This window comes from Euprymna scolopes, chromosome 8 (assembly GCF_053919585.1).
Source record: "Euprymna scolopes isolate OS-2025 chromosome 8, ASM5391958v1, whole genome shotgun sequence".
Classification (NCBI taxonomy): Eukaryota; Metazoa; Mollusca; class Cephalopoda; order Sepiida; family Sepiolidae; genus Euprymna; species Euprymna scolopes.
This window is the reverse complement of record NC_136489.1, coordinates 124973894-125000108: the sequence shown is the minus strand read 5'-3', so window position 1 is coordinate 125000108 and position 26215 is coordinate 124973894. Positions and strand designations below refer to the sequence as shown.

General features: G+C 34.1%; 1 protein-coding gene across 1 annotated transcript in view; it reads left to right on the top strand.

The window, feature by feature from the left end:
- The window catches only part of LOC145283753 (alpha-1,6-mannosyl-glycoprotein 2-beta-N-acetylglucosaminyltransferase-like), a 222194-nt gene that overhangs the window by 130796 nt on the left and 65183 nt on the right, over nucleotides 1–26215 (top strand). Inside the window, exon 3 of the mRNA XM_080132816.1 lies at nucleotides 22982–23079. Coding sequence (XP_079988942.1) covers nucleotides 22982–23079 — 98 coding nt within the window. The remainder of the gene's footprint in view (nucleotides 1–22981; nucleotides 23080–26215) is intronic.

Here is a 26215-nt window from a genome sequence, read left to right as displayed (position 1 = left end):
TTGAATATATTATTTATTGATCTTTTATCTTCAATTTGTAATATATAACACCTTGGTGATTAAATTATTTACTTTTTAATAGACATTTCAAAATGGGAGGCGTGAATTAATTCGACCCCCTGTCTTTCCAAGCTTATAACTACTCAAAAAATATAATTCAAACCCTAATTTTTTTTTTTTCAATTAAAGGAGCAAGGACCACGGTATCATTTAAAAAAACAAAAAACAAAACGTGGTTAAAAAAAAATGGGTTTTACAGGTAAATTTCTAAAAAACACTACTTTTTTGTTGTTTTAAATTGGGGGGGGCGTGAATTAAAAAAAATGTTTGTCTAAAATATTATATTCAGTTTATTGGAAAGAGCATAAAATTTCACATTGACCCTGAAAATATCGTAAAAATAGAATCAATAGAAAATTTTTGATAGATTTTTAAAGTTTAAAAATTGAAAAATGCTGAGCTCGTAAAATTCAATTTCATTATTGTGTTTTTTTTTAAATAAAAAAAATATTTATTATACAACTTTAATAGTTTATTTTGGAAGTATAATCCATAAAGAAAATAAACAACCCACTTTTAAAAGAGAAATTATGAGTTTTTTTTTATATTTTAATTGCAGTTTCGTGTCAAAACTTCCTATAAAAATTCTGATACACCTACCCCTTCACCGACTTACCATTAGACGAATTGATTTCTTTTTGATTGCATCAGTCTTTTTTTAAAAAGATGAATAAGATTACTAATAGTGTAATATTCATCTAATGAATAAATGCAAACATTTAAATCTCCTGTTTACAGAAAACTTAAATGAAGTAGTGAAAGTTGTGAAGCCATAAAAAGCTAGCACTCTAGCTGTAATATATATATTGACAGATAAACTTCCGCCACAACAGCTAAGTTCTTCATAAGTCCACACAGATGATTTGTTTATAGTGGTGAAGGCTTTGTGTAGAACCAACCACATTTTTTGGTATTACTGCTAACCTCTGTCGGTTCAGATGACTGCCACAGGACAGAGCATGCAGTAGACCGCACATTTTTATATTAAGTTACCTTCTAGATGCATGACTTAACGAAGACTGGGGCTGAATCTCTCCTAGTGAATTAATGCGCCCCCAGATACCAACCTGAAAATTTCTACGGCTCTGCATGATACGTACAGCACCTAGCCTTCCCAAATGGTCACCCATTTCGTACTGGTCCGACAACGTTGCTTAACTTAGGTGATCTGGTGGGAACCAGTCTATCAACATGATTGTGCTGTGTGTGTGTACTTAGGCAGAATATGGACCGTGCTATTTCTAGATAGGATTGTAAAGTTTAGTTCAATTTTAATGGTAACTTTTAAATTGTTAGGCGAGTACAGAGTAGTTATAAAACACCCGCCCTATGTTAAGAATGGGTTTCTAAATGTTATTCTAGCATGGCTTATATTGTGCACAAGCACATGTGTGTATGGAATTTTTTTTTTTTTCAGAATCCTCAGTAATGGAGGATGATTGGTTTGTTGGTCACATGATTCAACCTCAGACCCAAATCAACTTAACTTCTGTCCGAACCCCTAGACCCATGCAGCTAACCTAATAGCCACAGTGGAAGGAAAAGAATTAAATTTGTCTTTTACTAGTGGATATATATATATATATATATATTATAGGCGTTGCTTGAGAGTAATAGAAAAATTGATAGACTTGTTTATGAAAACACTAACATACTTTGGAATTTAATATTGTAAGCAAATTATTTTGTGAAATCGAAATTTTTAAATCTACTTCAAGATTTAGTCAATTAAATGTAAAGTAAGTTGAGGCAAGAAAAATACATTGATATGTTCGAAGTTGCATAATTTATTTTATATCATTTTAAAAAAAAAAAACTCAAATTGTACACAACTTCCCTGTAATCGTTTTGGTAAGTATTTGTTCTTGGGAGTCACCACTTATCAAGGCTCAAGGGTTACTCGAGGATAAGGGTTAATGAGTGTAAGATGGTAGTGTAGTAATCGTTAATGGTGTAAATTGGGTAGAATTTAATTATTTATGGGGACGGCAAAACAAGAACTTGTTTACATTAGATTTGAAGGCTGCCATGTTGTATTTAGACAGGAAGCATACACGCGGAACAGCGTTAGTTCTGGGAAAGATTTGTTCATGGAATCTGCGTTTACATTTCAGCACAGATAGAAACTGACTGACAACTGAATTTTGCCAAGCACTTTATCCACTCTATGCGTCTTTGCAAAAAAAAAAAAAAACACAAACAGAAAACAATACTAAACAATAACAAGATGGTTGGATCATTCTACTTTGATTATTTATGGGGATATTTCAACAAGAATTTGTTTCCTGTTGTATTCAATCGAGAAACAGGACAGCAGAACAGTGCTCCACAGGCAGGCAGTTCTGGGAAAGAAGCTTTGTTCATATAATCTGATTATATTTAAGCACAGCTGGAGGGGGAGAAATCGTTTTTAGTGGTTGTAGCTAGTCAAGTGTTTTTTGTGAAAGTTTGGCAAGGGGAACCATAGATTAGATTTCAGTCAAGCACTTGCCACAAAAATAATGATAGAGCAGAGACAGGCTCGTAATGCCCCTTTTGTGGGAAAGAGTTTGCAGGGAAGAGAAAAGGGTATCATCTACTAGGTTTTGAAGCTGGTTTTGAACTCTGTCAAGGTTGGATAAGAAATTTTCTCGATTCTGACAGTTTTCTTATCTGGAATAAGTATTTTCTGAAAGAAAGACTAGCAAAGTAAAATATTGTGCAAAATCATTCCTAAAATAGAAAAATGTAGTTAAAAGCAAAAAAGAATAGCAGCATTAACCCGGTTAGAAATTCTTTCCCAAACAAAGAATTAATCCCGTTACTATCAGCAGAAACGCGTTTTGACAAAGAAAAATATCACTGTATTGTATTATGACCTGGGCAACGTCAGATGTCCCGGGGAGAGAGAGGTGACTGACCGACATTTGAACTGGTGACAATGTTATGGAAATAAAGTGTTTTGATAACGGAAGAATGTTTTGAAATAGGACTGGAAGTTAATGTAGAAATAATTAAGCCAGAAATATTTCAATCAATAAAATGTTTAGAAGGATGTTTGATAAATAGGATTGGAATGCTTTGTCTTAAAGATATGTGACAAAAAAAAAAACATGCAAGGATTTTTGGTTACATAGATACATGACGTAACGAGTTTAGAGACACCTTAGACTCCCGACTAGATAAATGTCTAACGAGCGGCCGGGAGATACGGTCGAGAGACAGTATGGCACGCAGTAAGGGCAAAATCGATAACTAAGATGAAGACAGGACTGTATCAGCGTTCAACCTTTCCAAGATGGAGACAAGATTCTGGAATAAAGGTTGTATAAAAGAAACCCGAGATCTGTTGTTCGTGGTAAAATTTTCGTTGCTGCTTTCCATCTAACAAGATCAAGTATGGGCCAAGTGATTGTATGTTGTAACCCCTATAGAATGGTATTCGACCCTTTTGTGAAAGTATGTCCTTCCTTTGTCTGACAACAAACGAAAATGCTTATTCATTCGTTATTTGTCGTTATTTGTGACATTTTGAAAACTAGGCGATCACACGTAAATGCATTTAAGAACAGTAGGTTCTGCCATATAGAATTTGAAAGTGTGAGTCATCAGGTATCGAGTTGCAAGGTTCTTTTGGGGGATGGCTACTACACAGCGAGACATGGAGTATGTAAGTACCTCCACTGGACTATCTGTAAAAAATTAAACCTCCAGTGTAGCAGCAAGTCCTGGAAACATCAACCTGAAAGAACAGTTGAAAATGACTTATATACCATATATTACGACCATGTAATCCTTACAGCCATATACCTTGAAAATGCTGCTGTCAAACCTGATATAGTTGTATGTAATAAGTCGGAGAGTGGCAACCTTGGTTGAAGTGAGTGTCCCTAATGATGGTCTGAGAAGGAGAAACAGACTAAATATCAAGGTCTCATGTATGATATGAAAAGAAACTGGAATCTTAGGGAGATATCAATCATACCAGTTATTATAGGTGCCACAAGGCTTATGAAATGAACCTGAAGTCCTACCTAACTAATATTCCTGGTGAATCAAGTGCAAAAGAGATCACAACAATTGCACTTAAGGGAACAGCAAGGATACTAAAAAGAGCTCTCGGTTTCAATATAAAGCTGGTTTGGCTGCCCCATACCCAGCATTACAATCTTCAAAGAAAGAAGAAAGCCGCACATTCAATAAGACATGTATTACATACACGTGTATATATGTACAGAATATATACATCCTCCCTACGGGAATTACGACTGGAGAATTCAATAGTCATTTTATAAAGCTGTTCTGGCATTTGATTGGTTCGTTCTCATCACACAGCCAGGAGAAAAGATGGAGAAGACCACAAACAATGTTGGGGAGGGGGGTATTAGTGTTTATCATCGAGTGGAGTAGCACAGACTCAGACTTGGTTCAAAGTGCTCCGAGTGTATGGCAACCATTTGCAAGAGTTGCAATGTATATGACTGGGGATAGATTATATACTTACGGATAATTTGCATACCCATCTGTTTAAAAGAGCATGAAAACTATAATCGCTCAAATTTATAAGGACATACCCTTCGATTATGCTAAAAAAATAATGCAAAAGAAATAAAATGCTGGAAAAACAACTAAAAGCCAGTATGAATCGAATATCGATATTTTAAATAGACTGCTATATTGGTCTTATAAAATCTGACATGGAGGTAGATATATCTATTTTAACGCCTGACACTTTGAAAGTTCTCCTCTTACAACAATGACATGATCATTATTACAGAGACGTTTCTTGTATTTGCCTTCCCACTCCTTTCTTTGCGCTGGTCAATTTCATTGACCATTAGCAACCAGCTGTCGGTATTTGTTTGCTCTATCAGGGTTGCATGATTGATTCAAGTATGTAGATATAAATGCATTGCTTGTGAAAGGTCTCCCATAAAATATGTTTGTAGAAATTACAAATGACTATATTCGATAATATGGGCGATAAGACAAGCTGGATTTTCTATTTGCATAAATGGTAGGTGGTGCAAAGATAAAACATACGTTAGCCTCTTGTTTGTCAGTCATTTGCTTCTCCCAACTGAATTCTTCACATAATAGTTCTAGCCACGTTTTTGCTCGCAATGTTTAGCCAACTGGTGCTACCAGATCAGGCTGTCTGAACATATTGGTTTCCTAATCTAAAATGTACCAAAGGTTGATTTTTTTTTTTTTTTTTTTTTTTTTTTTTTAAATAACTTTAGTTGCCGATCTCCCCCCTTCCCCCCCAAAAAAAATAAGTTTGTTCTCTCAACAGTTGTTTCCTGGTAGTGGTGAAACAAAATGCCTATTAACTTCATTTCCTTTCTTCTCCCTCCCTCTTCCACTTCTCATGCCGTTTTTATCCATTTTTCTTCACATCACATGGCCTGTAAACATGTGACTCTGGTTTAGTATAAAAGCTCTGTCAATCTTCATGGCGTTTCTCTTTCAGACCCCCCACCTGAAAGTAAATTCGTTATTGTTGTCGTTTTTACATACAGTCACACGAGGCACAAACACGTGGGCACTTCTTTGATGACTATCACTTTCCCTTTTGCAAAACTATCATGTTCTGCGAAGTCAAAACAAAAACTTCATGAATAAATATTTGAATATATAAAACGTAACTTTTACCAAAATTATTAGATTTGACATTAAATAACTCTAAGAAAAGGTTGATCTATTATAAAACGATCATCCAACATCACTTTCTCAGACTATATTAGACTATTTGGAGATACTGGCTTCCTGAATTAAAGGTCCTGGATATGACCTAAAATTATATCCGATGGTGAGGCCCCACCTTGCGGGCCTTGGGGAATGTGGAGCCACCCTTTAATTGCCATGGCTCCCAGGTCCACTCTGACCCGGAGTGGTAGTACCTGCTAGGATCCCAACTATGGGTTAAATAGAATCTGACTTTAAAAAAAATATATATATACTCCATTAAAATCGTTCCTCAAGATAACTAGATTCCGCATTAAATAACCTGAAAAAGGGTTGATATGCCATAAAACAAAAACAACCCACCAATCCTGGACTAAAATGTACCATGCATTGAAAAGAGTTTTTTTTCTTTTACGTTTGCAAAACTCAATCATGATCTGCAAAAAAACAATTTTCCTCTACAAAACAACCGAACCAAACACTAGGAAGATCTTCAGAACTTGAAGCATGGTAATTTTTACCAAAATTACTGGATTTGGCATTAAATAACTCAAAAGGGTTAAACTGTAACAAAACGAACTCTCTCGGCGTGTACACTTTCTAACTGCAACCATTATCACTCCCACTGTTTTCATGCTCTTTTAAACAGATGGGTATGCAAATTATCCGTAAGTATATAATCTCTATCCCCAGTCATATACATTGCAACTCTTGCAAATGGTTGCCATACACTCGGAGCACTTTGAACCAAGTCTGAGTCTGTGCTACTCCACTCGATGATAAACGCTAATACCCCCCCCCAACATTGTTTGTGGTCTTCTCCATCTTTTCTCCTGGCTGTGTCGTCGCCTCGCATTGACAGCTGCTGAGGGTGTGTGTGTGTGTGTGTGTGTGTGCGCACAGGTTCATAAGTACAAGGTGTCCATAAGTCTTAGGGGTATTACTCTTAACCTCCTCATGTTAAGAATGGCTTTCAGAATAAATACCCTTTGCAGGTAAGTTTTACAACGTTTTCCCGGCCCCTGGTGATGGTATTTGTCCCACTTTACGGTGTTATTTTTATTTTATTTTTTTTATTCAATTTTCACCCCAAACAAGTAGGGAGCTACTATCAAGGAAATAAGTTGCAAGGGTATTATGAAGGGAGATGAGTGGCAAGATGTCTGTTCACATTGCACTTGAACTTCTGCATGTCACTTGGGAAAGCAGAATCCCGGAAGTTCCAAAGTCTAGCAGTTCTGGGGAAGAAACTATTGGAGTAGAAGGCTTTCTTACACCTAGGAATCTCTATTGTAAAGGGGTGGGATTTAGCTGTTTGTCAATGGTATTCGCATTGAGGGGGTACAAGTGCTTGTAGTTCGTCAGCACATTCACCATTAAGGTACTTGTAGAACAGGCAGAGGGATGCAACATATCGTTGACGGGATATGGGGCTAGAGCCTAGATGACAGTTCCAGCCCTATCAGATTGACGACTCTCTTTTGAACCCTGTCCAGGAGTGAGACAAGCAGTAGATGCACCAGCCCAAATATGTCAACAGTACGCCATACATAGGCGAATGGTGACCTTATAGAGGCACAGGATACTTTCAGGCATAAGTAGTTTTCTAGCACGGTAGAAAGAGCCCACTTTCTTTGCAGCAGCCTTGGCAATGCTCTCAATGTATCTATTCCAGTTCATGTTCTCTGTAAACGTTAGGCCGAGAAGTTTAAAGGAAGTACTTTTGGGTAATATGTTCTTGGCCATTGCTATTGGTGGTAGAGAAGGTTTCTTGTAATTATTGAAAGAAACAAGCTTAGTCTTGGCAGCATTAAATGTGACCATCCATTTTTTCCCCATTCCACTACAGATTTGAGGTCATGTTTCTGCCATTTTCTTAGATATGTGTTTATTTGTTTTCCCTTTGTGTCTGTTATAGAGAATGGGTTTTGTTATTTGATTACATGTATATTATATACTGTACTGTATTTAGTTTCTAATTTTTAACGCCGTATCCAGGGGTTCTACTGTTTAACTTTGTTTGCATTTGCGATTGAAAAAAAATGATTAAAAAAATGCAAATAGTTATAAATTTTTTTTAATGTACACGAACCTTATGGATATCCTGTATGAAAAAAAAAAAAAAAAAAAAAAAAAGCAAAACTGGACACATTCTGAAAATCAGTTGCACACTGTGATGTCTTTGAACAGCTACACACTAAGTTCCACAGCTACATAGTCGTTTGCCAAGGCAGTGTTTGTCAGTTTACATCAACTCAACTGTCTGCTTTGAGTGACAACCTGCACTCCACTGTCCAATGGGGGGAAAACTATCCACCATTGTCACAGACCCAAGATGGTCCATAAACTTGCAAAGCTTAATGCCACTCCTAAAGCTGCCCTAAACATTGACTTCCATTGTTCAGTCACTGACACATTTTTGATTGACAATCCTATCTTAGTTCCTCTATTGCGAAAAAAAATATATATGCCTAACCTTATACATGTGTGTGTGTGTGTATATATATATATATATATATATATATATATATATATATACACATATATATATATATATTATATTTTGTCTACAGGACTAGTGTTTCATGTTTACGCAATCATCAGTGCAGGAAGTGATATTTACTGCTGCTCGTGGGATGCTTGCATTGCTGTGGTTTCCTAGATGTTAATTTAATGAAACTCTGGTTTTTATAAAATAGTGATTGATAACACGAGTCGTATTGTACAATTTTCATTATTTATACAAACATGATTGGATATATGTGCATATGGAACTAGTGGTCTGATGACTCTGAACTTCGAAATAAATAACAGCTGAAACGTGTATGTACATATGTAGCTAATGTTTATACAAAAAAAATTATGTAGTGTGTGTGTGTGTGTGTGTGTGTGTGTGTGTGTGTGTGTGTGGCATGAGAAATGATCGCATACTTATTTACTGCATAAAGTATCACACAGGTTTTTTTTTTTTTTACTAAAACTAAATTTTATTTAAGTATTCACCGTCCGGTTTTGACAACTAAAATGGCATAATAAAAAGTTTGCTAAATAATTGTATTGCATTTAAGACTAAAATTATTTTCTACTGCGCGTTTGCCAAGTCATTAAAATTATTATTCCCACTGCCGCCATGAAACATGTCTGCAATAATTAAAGTGATACCTTATTCTCCTCCTCTTTTCTGACAGCACGTGGTGTAATGGAGGGGGGGGGTTGTTGGTTGATTTTAATGTAATTAAAAACCAAGCTTTTATCTTTTCATTACCAATGCTCTGATCCCCTTCTTGGCTCTTGTATTGAAGAAGCACCATGCGTGGATCCCTTTCCAGCTCCATGACTAAATCTTCTGGTACTGATCTTCACTCTTGATCTGAAATGAACACGTACAAAAAATTCATTGTCAAGGTAACCCGAAAAATGGTTGGATCCTTCTACTGCTCCAGTAGGTATAGAGAATGGGTTTTATTTGATTACATACATGTGTATTATATACTGTACTGTATTTAGTTTCTAATTTTTAATGCCGTATCCAGGGGTTATACAGTTTAACTTTGTTTGCGATTGAAAAAAAAAAAGATTATAAAAAAAAATGCAAATAGTTATAAATTTTTTTTTAATGTACACGGACCTTATGGATACCCTGTATAAAAAAAAAAAAAAAAAAAAAAGCAAAACTGGACACATTCTGAAAATATTAGTTGTACACTGTGATACACTAAGTTTCACAGCTATATAGTCGTTTGCCAAGGCAGTGTTCGTCAGTTTACATCAACTCAACTGTCTGCTTTGAGCGACAATCTGCACTCCACTGTCCAATGGGGGGAAAACTATCCACCATTGTCACAGACCCAAGATGGTCCATAAACTTGCAAAGCTTAATGCCACTCCTAAAGCTGCCCTAAACATTGACTTCCATTGTTCAGTCACTGACACATTTTTGATTGACAATCCTATCTTAGTTCCTCTTTGTGTACATTGGTGAACAACTTACTATATTTTTGTTCTGCTGATAAACTTATTTCCTCATTTTTCTTTTTTTTTTATTCCAATCCGCACACTTTTCGGGGATGTTGACAATGTCACATCAATGCAAACATCTTTACATAGCCGATTCATTAAAATGTAAAGAAGACGTGTTCGATGATAAGAGTTTGCTTTTTTGTTAAAACATTGTTAAATTAATCTCTTAAAGGCAAGTAAGTTTGGGCCATGTACAAAATCTACTTCGCAATCTAGTGGCAGATGATCTCTTTTTCTGCAATTCTCTTCTCATGAACATAAGTTGCTAGTCTTTCATTAATCTCTATATTTCTTTGGGGATATGGCACGGTTATATTCTCTAACCGGTTCCTGTTAGATCACTGAACTTCAGCATCATTTAACCTGGTCAGTACTAAGCTAGGAAGTGATTTTTTTGAGAGCTCATTCATTTATTGCGGACTATTATCCTCATCTTAGTTGTTGTTTCCCATTTCAGCCAACTATTCCTCTGGCCTTCGTCAGTTGGTTACCACGACGGGATAATTGCTGAGGATGCAGTTAGATTAGGAGTATCTATCCTGTTGCGGTAACCACCTGACGAAGACCAGAGAAATAGTTGGCTGAAACGTCATGAAACTACAGCTAAGAAAAGATGAGGATAATAGTCTGGAATAAACTAATAAATAATACTCATCTCAATAATTCCAATTAAATAATATATATGATGAATTAGATCCCGAAGGTTGCAGTTAGAAGATTAGGAGTGCCTATCCCATTGCAATAACCACCCGACGAAGGCCAGAGGAATAGTTGGCCGAAACGTTGTGAAGCAACTAAAAGCTGAGGATAAATGTCCGCAATAAAATAAATAAATACATAAATACATAAATACATACATAAATACATACATAAATACATAAATACATACATAAATACATACATAAATACATACATAAATACATACATAAATACATACATAAATACATAAATACATACATAAATACATACATAAATACATACATAAATACATAAATAAATACATAAATAAATACATGAATAAATACATGAATACATACATACATGAATACATACATACATGAATACATACATACATACGTACATACATACATACTTAAACAAATAAATACATACGTACATACATAAACAAATAAATAAATACCAACATACTTAAACAAATAAATAAATACATACTTAAACAAATAAATAAATACATACTTAAACAAATAAATAAATAAATACATACATACTTAAACAAATAAATAAATAAATACATACATACTTAAACAAATAAATAAATAAATACATACATACTTAAACAAATAAATAAATAAATACATACATACTTAAACAAATAAATAAATAAATACATACATACTTAAACAAATAAATAAATAAATACATACATACTTAAACAAATAAATAAATAAATACATACATACTTAAACAAATAAATAAATAAATAAATACATACTTAAACAAATAAATAAATAAATACATACATACTTAAACAAATAAATAAATAAATACATACATACTTAAACAAATAAATACATACAAACATGATTGGATATATGTGCATGTATGGAACTAGTGGCCTGATGACTCTGAACTTCGAAATAAATAACAGCTGAAACATGTATGTACATATGTAGCCAATGTTTATACAAAGAAAATTATGCAATATATGTGTTTGTGGCATGAGAAATGATCGCATACTTATTCTTTACTGCATAAAGTATCACACAGGTGTTTTTTTTTCCTTGTAAAAAAGGAGTGTTTATTCATTCTTTTTTATGGTTTGTTAATAGATGATTGGTCTCATTTTACTATTATGCTGAATTTTATTTATGCATAGTTTCTTAGCACACGGAAATATGTGACCTTGTCGGTGTGTATGTGCAAAAAGTCTCCACTAAACTCCTCTCTGAATATTTGGTCTAGATTTGATATATAGGGTATTTAGACGTGTAGCACATTTTCGATTTAGTTTTTAGCTGAAAAAAATTGCTAAGGGATCAAAAATTAAGAAAAAAAAAGTTGATCATGGCAGGGTAAATTGAATAATACATCACCATATATTGGATAATAATCAATACAAAATTGGCTTTATAATAAAAAAAATCTGTATGAATTAAAATGTGTTTACGCATATTTTAAGACTGGGGAATGCCGGGCGTCTGCTAGTAATTCTAATATGATAAAATCGGTAATAATAATCATTAACATAATTATATATTATGTTAATATGATTAATATAATAGACAATTATATTAAGTAGTATCTCTCTCCGCATATATTACTTGTATAAACTGTCAATCGCTTTATTGCAGATTAGTAAAATATCAATATTTCACTAAATATACGTCACAACAAAATGAAAATTATATCATCAAACGGCTTTAAGGTTAGTTTTTTTTCCAAAAATGATATTCAAATTCATGCGATAATAACCAAGTTATGACATTTTATTCTTTATTGAGGAACTAGCGGGGGGTGGGGTACCCGGCGTTGCCCGGGTGTTTGTAGGTGTGTGTATGGAGGGGGGGTAAAAAAGACGATGTAAAAAAAAAAAAAAAATCTAAAACCAAAACGGAAAAAAATGGCATAAATAAACCTGTGTATGGGGGGGGGGTAAACTAAAGAATAAGCGAAGTAATAAAAAAATACATTTAGCCAGGAGGAGGGATTGAACCCGGAAGCTTTGACGCGGAAACCAACCCCAACTACTTAACTGTCTCGACCACGAGTGAGAGTAATTGATTAGCGTGTTAATTTAAAGCTTATAAAGCTAAAAGAGGTTTGATTGACAGGACGACGCTAAATGAGGTCATCGCGCGATCGTTATTTTTAGTTTTCACTTCACCCCAGATGATGGTGGGAAGGGGGGAAAGCAGAGCAAAAGCCGAGAACCCAACGTTTTTCACTGTATTTATACTTAAGTGCAGGACGAACCGGGAACAAAGCGAAATAGCGCGAATCTCATAAAAGTCGACGTAAATACATCTAGAGACAACCCGCGTTCCCAAATCCTACATATTATGATATAGGACCCATATAAACAGTTGTAAGCGATAGTAACGAACCCGGGAGCGTGTGCTCGAAAAGCCTTTTGAAGACATACACGAAATGGACACACACATTTTGCCTTTTATATATATATATATATATATATATATATAGATTTCCACTGTCCATCGCTTTATTGTAGGTCTCTTAAAATGTTGTTTTGGGGCTAAAATACAATTCTTATGATGCGGACTTTACTTTTTATTATATTTTTCTGCCAAAGAATAATATACAAAAGCATATCCTACATATAATTAATTATTTATCAACATATTCACCATTTTTTAAAAATAACTTAAAACAACCTTTTGTACCTCGAGGAAGTCAATTTTTTCATCTTAAAAAGAGTTATGGCTTTAGCAACATCAATGTTCCTCCACAAGGCATCCTTTGAAGTAAATTGCCCTCCTCCCTCATAAACTCCTCTTTTTAATATTGACCAGAGATATTCAATGGGGTTAAGGTTTGTAGAACACGGTGGTCAGGTCATGAGGATTCTCTCAATGAATCCCATAGATTCAAGCAAGGCTGCAGTCGCCCCAAGCAGAATGGGATGGTACATTCTCATGTTTAAAAATCTGAAAGCGACGTGACAATGGTAGGTCATTTAGTCATGTCGACAAATGATTATCCAAAAAAGCCGTACACGCATTGCTGGTAAGCTTTACACCCTCTGGCACTCGGCCAACTTATCCTCAATGATCTCATCCCAAAACACGATGCCTCCACCTCCTTGTTGGCGTTGAACTTTGTAACGGGTCGGAGTTCCATTCAGGTTTCAAACTCTATCCGGACTGTCAAGAGTAACATGGGCCTCATCCCTAAATAGGACCTGTTGAAATCCATTTTCATGTAATTCTGTGTCCAAGCCATTCGTTTTTTCCCCATGTTGTTTGCTCAATGGAGGCCTTGGAAGAGCTTTGATGTTCCTTGCAGTCTCATTGAACACATGCCTGGATCTTGGAACGATTCCAGCTTTTGCAAAAACGAAAGCATTGGTGTTGTTTGTGTTTCGGTTGACTTCCCTATGAATTTTCCGAATATCACGATCTGAAAGGTTTCTCCTGGTTCTCTTATTTTTCTGAATTTCGTGTTTGAGTTTTCAAGAATGAGGTCAAGGTTCGTGGATCCCTTTCCAGCTCCGTGACTAAATCTTTTGATGAACAATCCTTCTGCGAGTTCAGCAACTATCCTTTGCTTTTCGATAACCTTTATTCACCTGATTCTTTTTGCATTTTAAGAGATCTGCAATAAAGCGATGGACAGTATAATTCCCTTAATAAATAGAACGCCATAACTTTGTGAATATAGCATGAATTTGAATAATATTTTGGGAAATAACTAACCTTAAAACATCTCTTTGATGGTACAATTTTCATTTTTTTTTTTTTTTTTTTTACGTATATTTAGTGAAATATTGATATTTTACTAATCTGCAATAAAGCGATTGACACAGTTTGTCACTGGAAAAGCCTTAAGATATAACATCCTGTTTAGTTTGATTCGATTTTTTTATTTATTTTTTTTTTAACTCAATCTCTAAAATCAGTCAACTGAAAAACTACCCAAACATCCACCCGCGTTGCTTCTTGTTTGGAACAAAATCTGACCTCATAAATTTCCCGATTAAAAAAAAAATTTTTTCTCCCCCTTTGACAAATGTCGGTGTTAACTTCGATCTTGCAGTCACTCCTCTAATGCTAATGAGCGGTTTAAACATTCTAAGAATCGACCAACTTTGGTCGGTTGAAAGCATTATAAGTGGCCACTTAGACATCTAAGACACATTCCTACCTCTCTCCCTGTTGCCCTCTGATCCGCTGCTAATTTGGTCGATTAATCAACTTTGTACTGTCTTATCTGGTGGAAATTAATTTCCTTTTATTCAGATTATACTTTTGCTGAATACAAGCAAAGTAGGCGTTCTTAGTTTCTTTCTGAGATTTGTCAGTGCCTGTTCTTAGCTTTGTCTCTCAAAGAAGCAGTTCTTTCTATTGATCATCTAGTGTGTAACTTGTAGTTTTCACCTTATTGTGGGGAGGGATACACACATATACATACGTGTGTGTGTGTGTGTGTGTGTGTGTGTGTGTGTGTGTGTGTGTGTGTGTGTGTGTGTGTGCGATCGGGTCTCGATCCTGGTTCGAGGTAGTTGCTTGTCTAGCCGCACTGATGAGCTGTGAAATAGCAAAACAGTACTGTATGTGGATGACTATAATGCTCCCTATCTTAGATTGAGCATATTGGCAAGTGATATTCAAATTACCATTAGCGTATGAAGCGATGCTCTTTGTGTAAACAAATTGTTAATCCACTGCCCGCACAGCAGCATATAATGCATTAGTTAAAAAGCCATATAATGCATTAGTTAAAAGCTCCGACTGTCGTTTGGGCAATCAAGTTTTGATCCTGGCTCAAGGTAGTTGCTTGTCTAACTGTATGTGGATGACTATATATATATATATATATATATATATATATATATGTGTATGTATGTATTTAGGCAGCATGTTTTCATTTAGACAGACATTATTGAACAACACTGAGGGGTTTTGCTTAATCGTCTTTGTAATTTCCCCATTTTTCGTATGGTCGTTCTAATATCTTGACCGAATTTGTGTACGAAAGTTCCATAGTCGTTTTCGTCCATTTCTTTCTTTTTTTTTTTTTTTTTTTTCCCAACTACTTTCAAGGCAGTTTTTGATTACCCTTTCGTTTAAAATCTGGATGCTTTTATATGCTTATGTTCAAATGACATTTAAATTTCTTAAAATAGTGAAGTGTCTTTTGACTAAAATGTACAATGGTTTCAGTGTGATTTACAAAATGGTATGCAAGTTTTCTTTTTTATATTTATAAATTTATATTACAGCATGCACATAGATACAAATGTAACTTGTGTGTGTGTATATATATATATCTCCAAGCACTCTAAAATGTTATTACCGTTTTCCAAATTTGCATTCATTGTAAATTTTTGACTGTTTAGCTCTTATATACAGTGCTACTAAGTATTTTTAGTATTCTTACGTTTGAATCCATATGATTTTCCCGTTTTCAACTAGGGTTTTTCTAAATTGGGAATGTGGGCAGTAGTAGTGTTTTAGGTTACAAAAAAAGACGATTAAGCAAAAACACTGTGTTGTTCAACAATCTCTCTCATATATATATATATATATATAAAAATTTGTTTTTCAAAGAAGTCATCACTTATGAAGACCCGGAGGCCACTCGAGGATAAGGGTTAAGGAGTGTACAGTAGTCAATGGGGAAATGTCATAGTAATCGCTGGTAGTGGGAAATAGGTAAATTGGATTACTTAAAGGGATGGCGCATCAAGAACTTGTTCATGTTGGGCTTGAAAACAACCATATTGTAGTCGGTCAGAAAGTGGGCAAACGGAAGAGAGTTCCACAGCGTGCAGTTCTAGGAAAGAAGCTTTGTCCATGGAATCTACGGTTTGGTTTAGGCGCAGATAAAGAGAAATTATTGATAGTGGTTTCACCTAAACGAGTGCTTTTCATGAAAGTCAGGTCAGGGGGCCCATAGATTGTGAATTTCCTTCTCAACGCAGCTAGACTTTTATAAATATATTCTATATTAAATATTAATCCCAAAGAGGTTGATAAATTGTACACACATCAGTCAACATTTTTTTTTTTTTTTTTTTTTTTTTAAATCTTCAAAAAAATCTTCATACCTGGCAGAGAGTGGCTGGAGATAAAGAAATAGAAACAAGTGAGAAAGGGTGATACTCACGAAATTTAATATATAAAAGCAATATGTCTGCCTGTCTGTCTCCATATTTTCAAACTCTATCTCCCCCGAAACTAAAAGTCGTAGAGTGGCGCTAGGTGCCTCAAATGATTGGATGTTTTTTTTTTTTTTTTTTTTTGCAGGCCATTCTTTTATGGATCTTTAGCCAGTTAAAATGATTTTTAAGGAGGCAAAATTGAAAAACTTGTTATACATTTTGTACATTCATCTTAGTTTCTTTTTTATTTTTAATTGGTTCATATGCGTGTCTCGTTTGTAAAGTGGTAACGTTTATCAGCTTGGAATGCTATAGTTTCGGTTTCGAAACCCCCAAATGCTTTTTTTTTTTTTTTTTTATAACTTTTGAAACCACAATTTTATAATATATACGAAATCTGGACAAATTAAAATATTTTATGCCCAGGCAAAGCTGGGCGCCCCTGCTGCTAGTATTGATATATATACAGTTTCACACATTCCTCTTTAGTAATGTAGGGAAATCTGGAAGCAAGATACAATTTAAAAAAAATGAACTCACCGACTCGTTTCTTAAGTTTCTATCACTTTCACCCTCTCATTTGATATATCCTCTCTTGTTTTATCAAAAGCATTCCAAAAGTAGTGCCTCCTATTTGTATTCTGCTCGAATGGATCAGAGGGATTGCATTGTTATAGTGACTAGATTTATGCATTCATGACCTGGAAGTTTCATCACTCTGTTGCAGATATTAGTGTGAGAGACTAAGAAACCAACACATGTCATGGATGTGTCAAAAGCAGAGATGCGTCATTGAATTCCTGACAAAAGTGCATTGAGAATGGTGGTGACTATGTAGAAAACTAAATTGTGGAGCTCAAAACATTGGTCGTTTTAATGGTACGACTTTCATCTTTTGTAGCTTTTCAACCTTAGTTTAAAAAAAAAAAAAATTAGGAGCCTTTACTTTTGGAACGACTTCCTATATAGTATCTATTACTTTTGCTATCATTTTTGTCTTTTTTTTTTGGGGGGGGGGGCAATAAAAAAAATAAATAAAAAAAAAATAAAATAAAAAATAAAATTTTAAATAAAATGTATCTTGTAAATCTTTAACAAGTAGCTGTAGAAAGAAATGAGTGGGATATAGTGAATAAAAAAAAAAATACTGATTTTGTATTTCTAGTTTATACTAGCAGGGGGGGGGACAGGGTTTACCCGGGCGTAAAATACGCTTAAATATATTTTAATTTGTCCAGATTTCGTATATATTATAGTCGTGATTTCAAAAGTAAAACAAAATATTTAGGTGACATCGCAGCCAAAACTGTAGCATTCAAAGCTGGTGACGTTACCACTGTACCAACGTGACACGCATATGAACCGATTAAAAATAAACTATGAATGTACAAAATGTTTAACGATTTTTTTTTAAATTTTGACCCATTTTTGACCCCTTAAAAAAATTTTAATCTGCTAAAGACGCATAAAAGAACAGCCTGTAAAAAAAAAAAAAAAAAATCCAATCATTTGAGGCCCCTAGCGCCACTCTGTGACTTTTAGTTTCGGAGGAGATAGAGTTTGAAAATATGGAGACCGATAAAGACCTATAACTGTTTATATATTAAATTTATATCTATTATATTTAACAAATGTTTTACAAACTCGCTTTTTCATTATGCAATCTAACTAAAGCTCAATGGATGACCAAATGTATAATTTTTTTTTTCTAAATTATTTATGTAGCTGCAATAAATTGAATATTAACACTGGCAAAATTTAAAGACAAATTTTTCTTTCAAGTAGCTTCATGAAATATCTGATCCGTTAATTCTGAAAGTGTTTGTCTTCGTTAACCTGCCTATTTTCTCTTTGAATTTGACTAAGAGACCTATTCTTTTGAGAATCCATGACGAATTTCTCGGTTTATATTTTTAAACAATGGTGATCTTGTCATTCTTACACATTTGTCTCTTAAAAAATTCAATTAAGAAACAATTTTTTTATTCTCTGGAGAAAAAAAAAAAATTGAAAGTGAGTGTCATCCAGGTAGTCTTGCTAGTTTGGGGCTGTTGTTTACATGTGAGGTTTAATAGTTGATACGAGTTGAGGTATGTAGGACGATAACCTCTCTCGCCTGATCAAAATATTCATGCAATTGGGGACTGTCTGTGAATTTAATAGATTTTTAAAGAAAATTTTTTTTTTTTTTTTTTTTTTTTTTTTTTTTTAAGAAACTTCTTCCTCTGGAGGAAGCCAGCTGACCCCACAAGACCATAGGAGTTGTTCAATGTTAAAGGAATGTAAGAAAACTCTGATTTAGAATGGTATAAACAAGATGGACAGAAATACATTGCAAACCAAAAAACGGATTAAATTATTTTTTATTTATTTTTATTTATTTTTTTTTTTTTGTAAACTTTTCCAATCTATGAATAAGAAAGGTTTAACAAAAGCCAACCTTAATCATTGACATCTAGACACAATACCTTGTTTTGGTTTGAAAATATAGGTTCTTTTTAATCAATTGCCATAAAATTTTAACCATAGAATACTATTATAATCTTCAAAAAGCAATTTTATAAGTTGAAAATCTCAGCGACTACTGATCAGAATTTAACAAATGAAGGCTCATTGGAAAGGTAATGACCTGAATTGTGTAGTGGGCTATGTGATATTTCCCCATAAGGTCGCATATTAAGGGGATTATTCGTCACCCAGAGCCCAGTTTTGGCACTTTTTTACAGCAATAAAGTATTTCAATAGTTATTTGTTTTCCTAGTTTTGCATATGAATTACAAAATATCTGATATTTCCCCAAAACCTCTGGCTTTGATGAAGGAGAGACTAAAACATTCTGCTATGGTTTCAAGTGATCTGAAATAAGAGCAAGGGGAGACTTCATTCCAAATATTTCTCATGTTATATCTCTCCTCTTTGGTTTTCATACATAAAGTAAATTTCAGTGTATAAGGATTATTTGATACTGGAGATATTCATAATCGTACCCTATTTCCAAAAAGAGGGAGAGATAACATATGAGAAATATTTGGAATCTAGTCTCCTCTTGTTGTTATTTCAGATCATTAATAAATAATCTGAAATAATAATAGATGTACTGAGACTAAAGCTGCTTTCAGGACTACCAGCAATCACTGTAAGATTAATAAAGAATGGAAGATAGCTGTATGCTCAGTCCGTCAAGTCCAAAATAGCTGAGCAGCAGCTTGGTTCCCATCACTTTTGGCAAACAACAAACTGGGTTCTAAATAGAAGTGTGTGCTCTATCCCAACTATCATCAATGGACCTGAGGTAATCTCGTCAGCATTGGACAAAGCCAAACTCTTTGTCAAAAACTTTGCAGCTAATTCTACACTATGCGATCAGCCCCCCCCCACATATTTCCTCCTGTGTCTTAAAACATACTATGCAACATACAAATATCTGTGCATGATGTTGCCAAGCTAATCAAAAACCTCGATTCCAGTAAAACAACTGGCCCTGACGGCGTTCCTATTATAGTGCTCAAAAAGCTTCAACCAGAACTAACTGTTTAAGCATTCTTAAGGAGAATTGCTTCCCAACACGCTGGAAAACCTCGTCAGTATGTCCCGTATTTAAAAATTCAGATGATTGCTCATCTCCCTCTCAATACAGACCAATCAGTCTTCTGTGCATCATGAGTAAGTTGCTAGAATCTGTGTTAAATAGAGAAGTAATCAACCATCTCAGTAAAAATAACACCCTCAATGACATGCAATATGGTTTCCATTCTGCTAAATCTACAGTAGATGTGCTAAGGTATATCGCATAGGATTAGCGAATCTCTTGACAGTGGCTTCCTTTCTAGGGCAATTGCCTTTGACATATCAAAGGCCTTTAATAGGGTATGGCATAAAGATCTACTCCACAAAATTACCAGCTCCGGTATAGCTGGAAATGTCTTTTCAGTTATTAAATCATTTCGCTCTGATAGATGCATAAGAGTGGTTGATGGGCAGAAATAAGAACCTCACAGTATTAATGCAGGGGTCCATCCTGGGCCCAACTACATAAATGATCTTCCAAATCACATCCTAAGATCATTCATAGACATTTATGCTGACGACACTACCATGTATGGCAACACTTCAAGGGCTGTAAACGACCAAGTTCTCTATGATTCTCTCCTCTGATCTTGAGCACGTGATGCAATGAGGAAAGAGGTGGCTGGTTAATTTTAATGCATCTAAAACTAAGCTTCTATCTCTCCATCATCAACGCTCTGATCCCCATCTGGCATCAATTGAAATGAATTGCTCTCGTCTCGGGGAGGCTCCATGTTGTGACAAGCTTCTAGGTCTGACCTTTACTTCTGATCTGAGATGGAACATGTACATCAAATCTGTTCCAGTAGATACCTCACTAATGATGCAATTCTCTACCTGTATAAGAGTCGAGTACATCTAAGGATGGAGTACTGTTGCCACATTTGGGCAGGAGCTGCTAGAAGCAGTTTATCCTGCCTTGACAGATCAAAATAGACTTTTTAACCTAGTTGGGGATGCCCTTTTCTCTTCCCTGCAATCTCTTCCCCACAGAAGATACGTTGCGAGCCTGTCTCTGCTTTATCGTTATTTTCATGGCAAGTGCTCCTCTGAGCTCCAATCTATGGAAAATTGCGAGCGGAAAAAAAAAAATAGGAGTAAGTAGGCAGAGGAATAGGAGGCAGAAAGAAAAAATGTCTTAATGATGTGCCTACCATGGTTGTGACGTCACGGGCAGTCGAAATAACATCTTTTATGCGACATCGTGGGAGCGAGGGTTGAATAACTTGCAAAAAATGTTAGCAAAAAAAAAACTGACCATCCCTGTAGAAAAGTGCCCAGTTGAGGGTGAAGGAATTAATGTTTTGGGCCCAATTTTTCAATATTTGTCGTCTGAAGGCTCGACCTTCAAAATGATATCAATCTTGTGAAAATCTGTCACCTCTATCGAAAGTTTTTGTGAAACCTACATGCATACATACATTTAAGTAGACAGGTGAGATTTATATTATAGATTAAAATAAAATGGGAGGGGGGTAAAGGGGCAGTGATTTCCTCAAAAGTATAGTTTGAATTACTCTCCTCCCAGGGTAAGCACGAATTTTACGTTAAATCATTAAGTGATAGTGGCATATGTTGGATTAGGGAGTTAAATGAATGCTTGTTTTTTTTTCCTAAGGAATTTGGTAGACTTAAATTCTGTAGCGTGTATATATATATATATATATATATATATATATATATATATATATATATATATATATATATATATATATATATATATATATATATAATATATATATATATATATATATATAATATATATATATATATATATATATATATATATATAATATATATATATATAATATATATAATATATATATAATAAAATTAGTGTTGGGTCGAATAATCGGAATCTGAAAGATTTGTGCCTATTTTCCGATGCCAACAAGGATTCTTTTGGCCTTTTTTTTTTTATTTGATTTTCTTGAAAGAAAGATTCTACCGCTGATAGTATCACTAAAATAGTGAATATCTGCTGATTTGAAACTATTAGTAAAACTAAAATCGATAGATCATCCCTCACAAGTGTATCCTTATGTTTAAAAAAATATCTGCACATGGAACATGTTTTTACGGTAATCATGAAAAATAACATAATAGTTAAATATTTAGAGATTTAGAAAGGATCTGAATTGCTAATTGTCTTGGAATCGGTAAAAATACTGGAATCGTCCCATTCCTTATATATTACACACACACAAACAAATTAAGTTACAATGTATTGAAGTGATCGGGTTGTCTGAAGATACTAGCTTCTTGACTTAAAATGCAGCAAACATTGTTATTGTTTTTCTTTCCCCCTTACAAAACAACCATGTTTTGCATAGTCAAATACAACCAAACCAAATACTATAAATATATATTTGAAGATATAAAAAGCTTGGAGCATAAAAACTTTTCTACAATTACTGGATTCAGTATCAATAACTCCAAAGATCGATATGCTGTAAAACAGTCAAATAATCAAATGTATTGAACTAAAAAAAAAAAAAAAAAAAAAAAAATTTTCTTCAGAAATGCTTAATGCATTGTGTGTCATATATTTACAGTTTAATTCAAATTCTCTTTCAAAAACTAAACTAAAAAAAAAAATTAAAAAATTTTTTTCTTCAGAAATACAGTTTAATTCAAATTCTCTTTCAAATGCGAATAGCTCAATAGTTCGTGAGATGGAGCAGAGTATAAGTTTGTCATTTTGACAATTTAAATGATCTTCATTCGTATTACAAAAAGATTGTACACAATGGTAATAAAGTGATTCGCAGCATAAAATGTTTTTCAAGCATCGATTCTTACTAATATATTAATGGTTTTCTATATCTTCATTCTAAGAATAATTTTTCTAATTTTATTTTTCAGGTAATTCAAATTTTTTTTCCTCATTCATTACAACTTCATCCTCAAGAATTTCCTGGTGAACATCCAAATGATTGCCCAAGAAATGTTAACAAAGCAGAGTAAGTTTTTTTTTCTTTTTTAATATTTATTATTTAAAATATGACTTTTTAAAAATATTTATTACTTAAAAAAAAAGAATGTTTATTACTTTTAATATTTATTACTTTTAATATGAATTTTTTTGTTGTTGTTTACATCACAAACTGTTGCAGTGTTCCCTCTAATTTTTCCCAACCACTGAGCAGGGCTTTTTACTATTTCAATTAGATATTTATTTTTTATTTAAAAAAAAAAATGACGACATGGAGTAAATCACTAAAAGTATAGATTTTGCAATATTATTTTTAAATAAAAAAAATATGCATAATCTGTCAAAGTTGACCGAAATATTTGATTTATATTTTCATTTATTGAAAAATAAAAATGTCTACCTATCGATTTTTTTTTCATTTTTTTTTTGTTCATTTTTTTTTTTTGTTCATTTTTTTTTGTTCATTTTTTTTTTTGTTCATTTTTTTTTTCATTTTTTTTTTTGTTTTTTTTTTTTTTTTTTCATTTTTTTTTTTGTTCATTTTTTTTTTTGTTCATTTTTTTTTTGTTCATTTTTTTTTTGTTCATTTTTTTTTTTTTGTTCATTTTTTTTTTTTTGTTCATTTTTTTTTTGTTCATTTTTTTTTTTTGTTCATTTTTTTTTTTTGTTAATTTTTTTTTTTTGTTCATTTTTTTTTTTTTGTTCATTTTTTTTTTTTTTTTTTTTTTTTTTCATTTTAACCTTATTCAGTATAAGGTTATGTGGGTCACCATGTTCAAGCTTTGGTACCTCAAGACGTTTATTTTGAAATTTTGTGTGCATCCTGCAACTTATAGGGTATGGCATGAAGGTTTACTTCACAAGATCTCTAGCTACGGTATAGCTGGAAATGTCTTCTCAATTATTAAATCATTTCTTTCTGACAGGTTCATAAGAGTAGTAGTTGATGGGCAAAAATCAGAAGCTCACAGTATTAATGCTGGAGTCCCTCAGGGGTCCATCCTGCGCCCAACTCTTTTCCTGATCTACATTAATGATCTTTCAAATCACATCCTTACATCATTTGTAGACATTTATGCTGATGACACTACCATCTATGGTAGCACATCTAAGTCAGTAAACGACCAAGTTCTCTCCAATTCTATCTCCTCTGATCTTGAGCACATGGTAAAATTGGGAAAGGAGTGACTGGTTACTTTTAATGCATCTAAAACCAAGCTTCTCTCTTTACATCAACGTTCTGATCCCCATCTGGTATCGGTTGAAATGAATGACTCTAGTCTTGAGGAGGCCTCAAGTTTTGACAAGCTTCTGGGCTTGACCTTTACTTCTGATCTTAAATGGAACCGGTACATCAAATCTGTTGCCAAGGGTGCTGGAAAAATAGTGGGATCCTTCTATCAATTCAGTAGATATCTCACTGCTGATGCAATTCTCTATCTATATAAGAGCCAGTTACGTCCAAGGATGGAATACTGTTGCCACATCTGGGCAGGAGCTGCTAGAAAGGACTTGTCCTGCCTTTATAGAGTTCAAAATAGACTTTGTAGTCTCATAGGAGATATCCTTTTCTCTTCCCTGCAACCTCTTTCTCACAGAAGAGATGTTGCGAGTTTGTCTCTACTGTATCCTTATTTTCATGGAAAGGGTTCGACTGAGCTTCAGTCTATGGTCCCCCCTCGCCTAACTTTCACAAGAAACACTCGTCTAGCTGAAAACACTATCAATAATTCCCCCCACTCTTTATCTGTGCTTAAACCTAAACGTAGATTCCATGAACAAAGCTTCTTTCTTAAAACTTCGCGCCTGTGGAATTGTCTTCCGTTTTCCTGCTTTCCAGCTGACTACAATATGGTTGTCTTCAAGTCTAATGTAAGCAAGTTCTTGATGAGCCGTCCCACTTGTTAACAAATTTACCGAATCTCCATTACTAACGATTACTATATTGTCCAATTTCAACTGTACATTCTTTAACCCTTATCCTCGAGTGGCCTCTGGGCCTTGGTAAGTGGTGATGCCTATGTAAAAAAAAAAAAAAAAATTTTGTGCTGCCATAGTTTTAATGCATAACATTGTGGCACCTGTAAAACCGAAGTAAATTTGAAATTTAATTTTACTTCGCATGGAATCTCTTTTGAAATCATTTGCAAAGTATAGTGCATTCATAAAGAAATAATTTAAAAGCTTGTATATATGATGGGGGTGATAAAACCATTGTTATTAGGAGAGCTTAGTATCGATAATTCTACTTTCCTTATTGATCGATTTTTTAAAAATCTTCAGAAAAATTACATTTGCTTTTTATAATTTTTATTTAAGTTTTTGGTCTCCCCTTGTCGAAGAAAGGATTGGACCTAATAATTCACTTTCATTCGTTTGTTCGCACTTTTCTCTATAACCACTCCTTGAAATTTTTTTTTTTTTTTTTTTAGCTTTGCATAAACATTAGTCATGGTGAAAGTAAATTTTTCACTCATGGAGGGGAACCCCACATGCTCAGCTTTTTTTTTTTTTTTTTTCTTTTTTTTTTTTTTTCTTTAACAAGGGAGTCACCACTTAAGGCCACTCCAGGATAAAGGTTAATGAATGTAAGGTGATAGTATAGTAATTATTAATGGTGCAAGTTGGGTAGAATTTTATTATTTAAAAGAAATGGTTCAACACTAACTTGTTTACATTAGACTTGAAGGCTACCATACTGTAGTCGGCCAGGAAGCAGGCCAGAGGAACAGTGCTCCACAGGCAGGCAGTTCTAAGAAAGAAGTTTTGTTTATGGAATCTGCATTTTGATTTAGGCACAGATAGTGGTAGAAATCGTTAATAGTGGTTGTAGCTTGACGAGTGATTTTTTGTGAAAATTTGGCAAGGGGGGGGGCATTGGAGCTCAGATGAGTACTTGGCATGAAATAACGATAGAGCAGAGAAAGGCTCACAATGTCTCTTCTGTGGGAAAGAGGTTTCAGGGAAGAGAAAAGGGCATCACCCACTAGGTTTCAGAGCCGGCCTTGAACTCTATCAAGGCAGGATAGTGTGCCAAGCCACTCTTGTCCAGATGTGGTAGCAGTACTCCTTTTTAAGATGTAGTTGGCTCGTATATAGATAGAGGATTGCATCGGCAGTGAGATATGTACTGGAGCAGTAGAATGATCCAACCATTTTCCCAG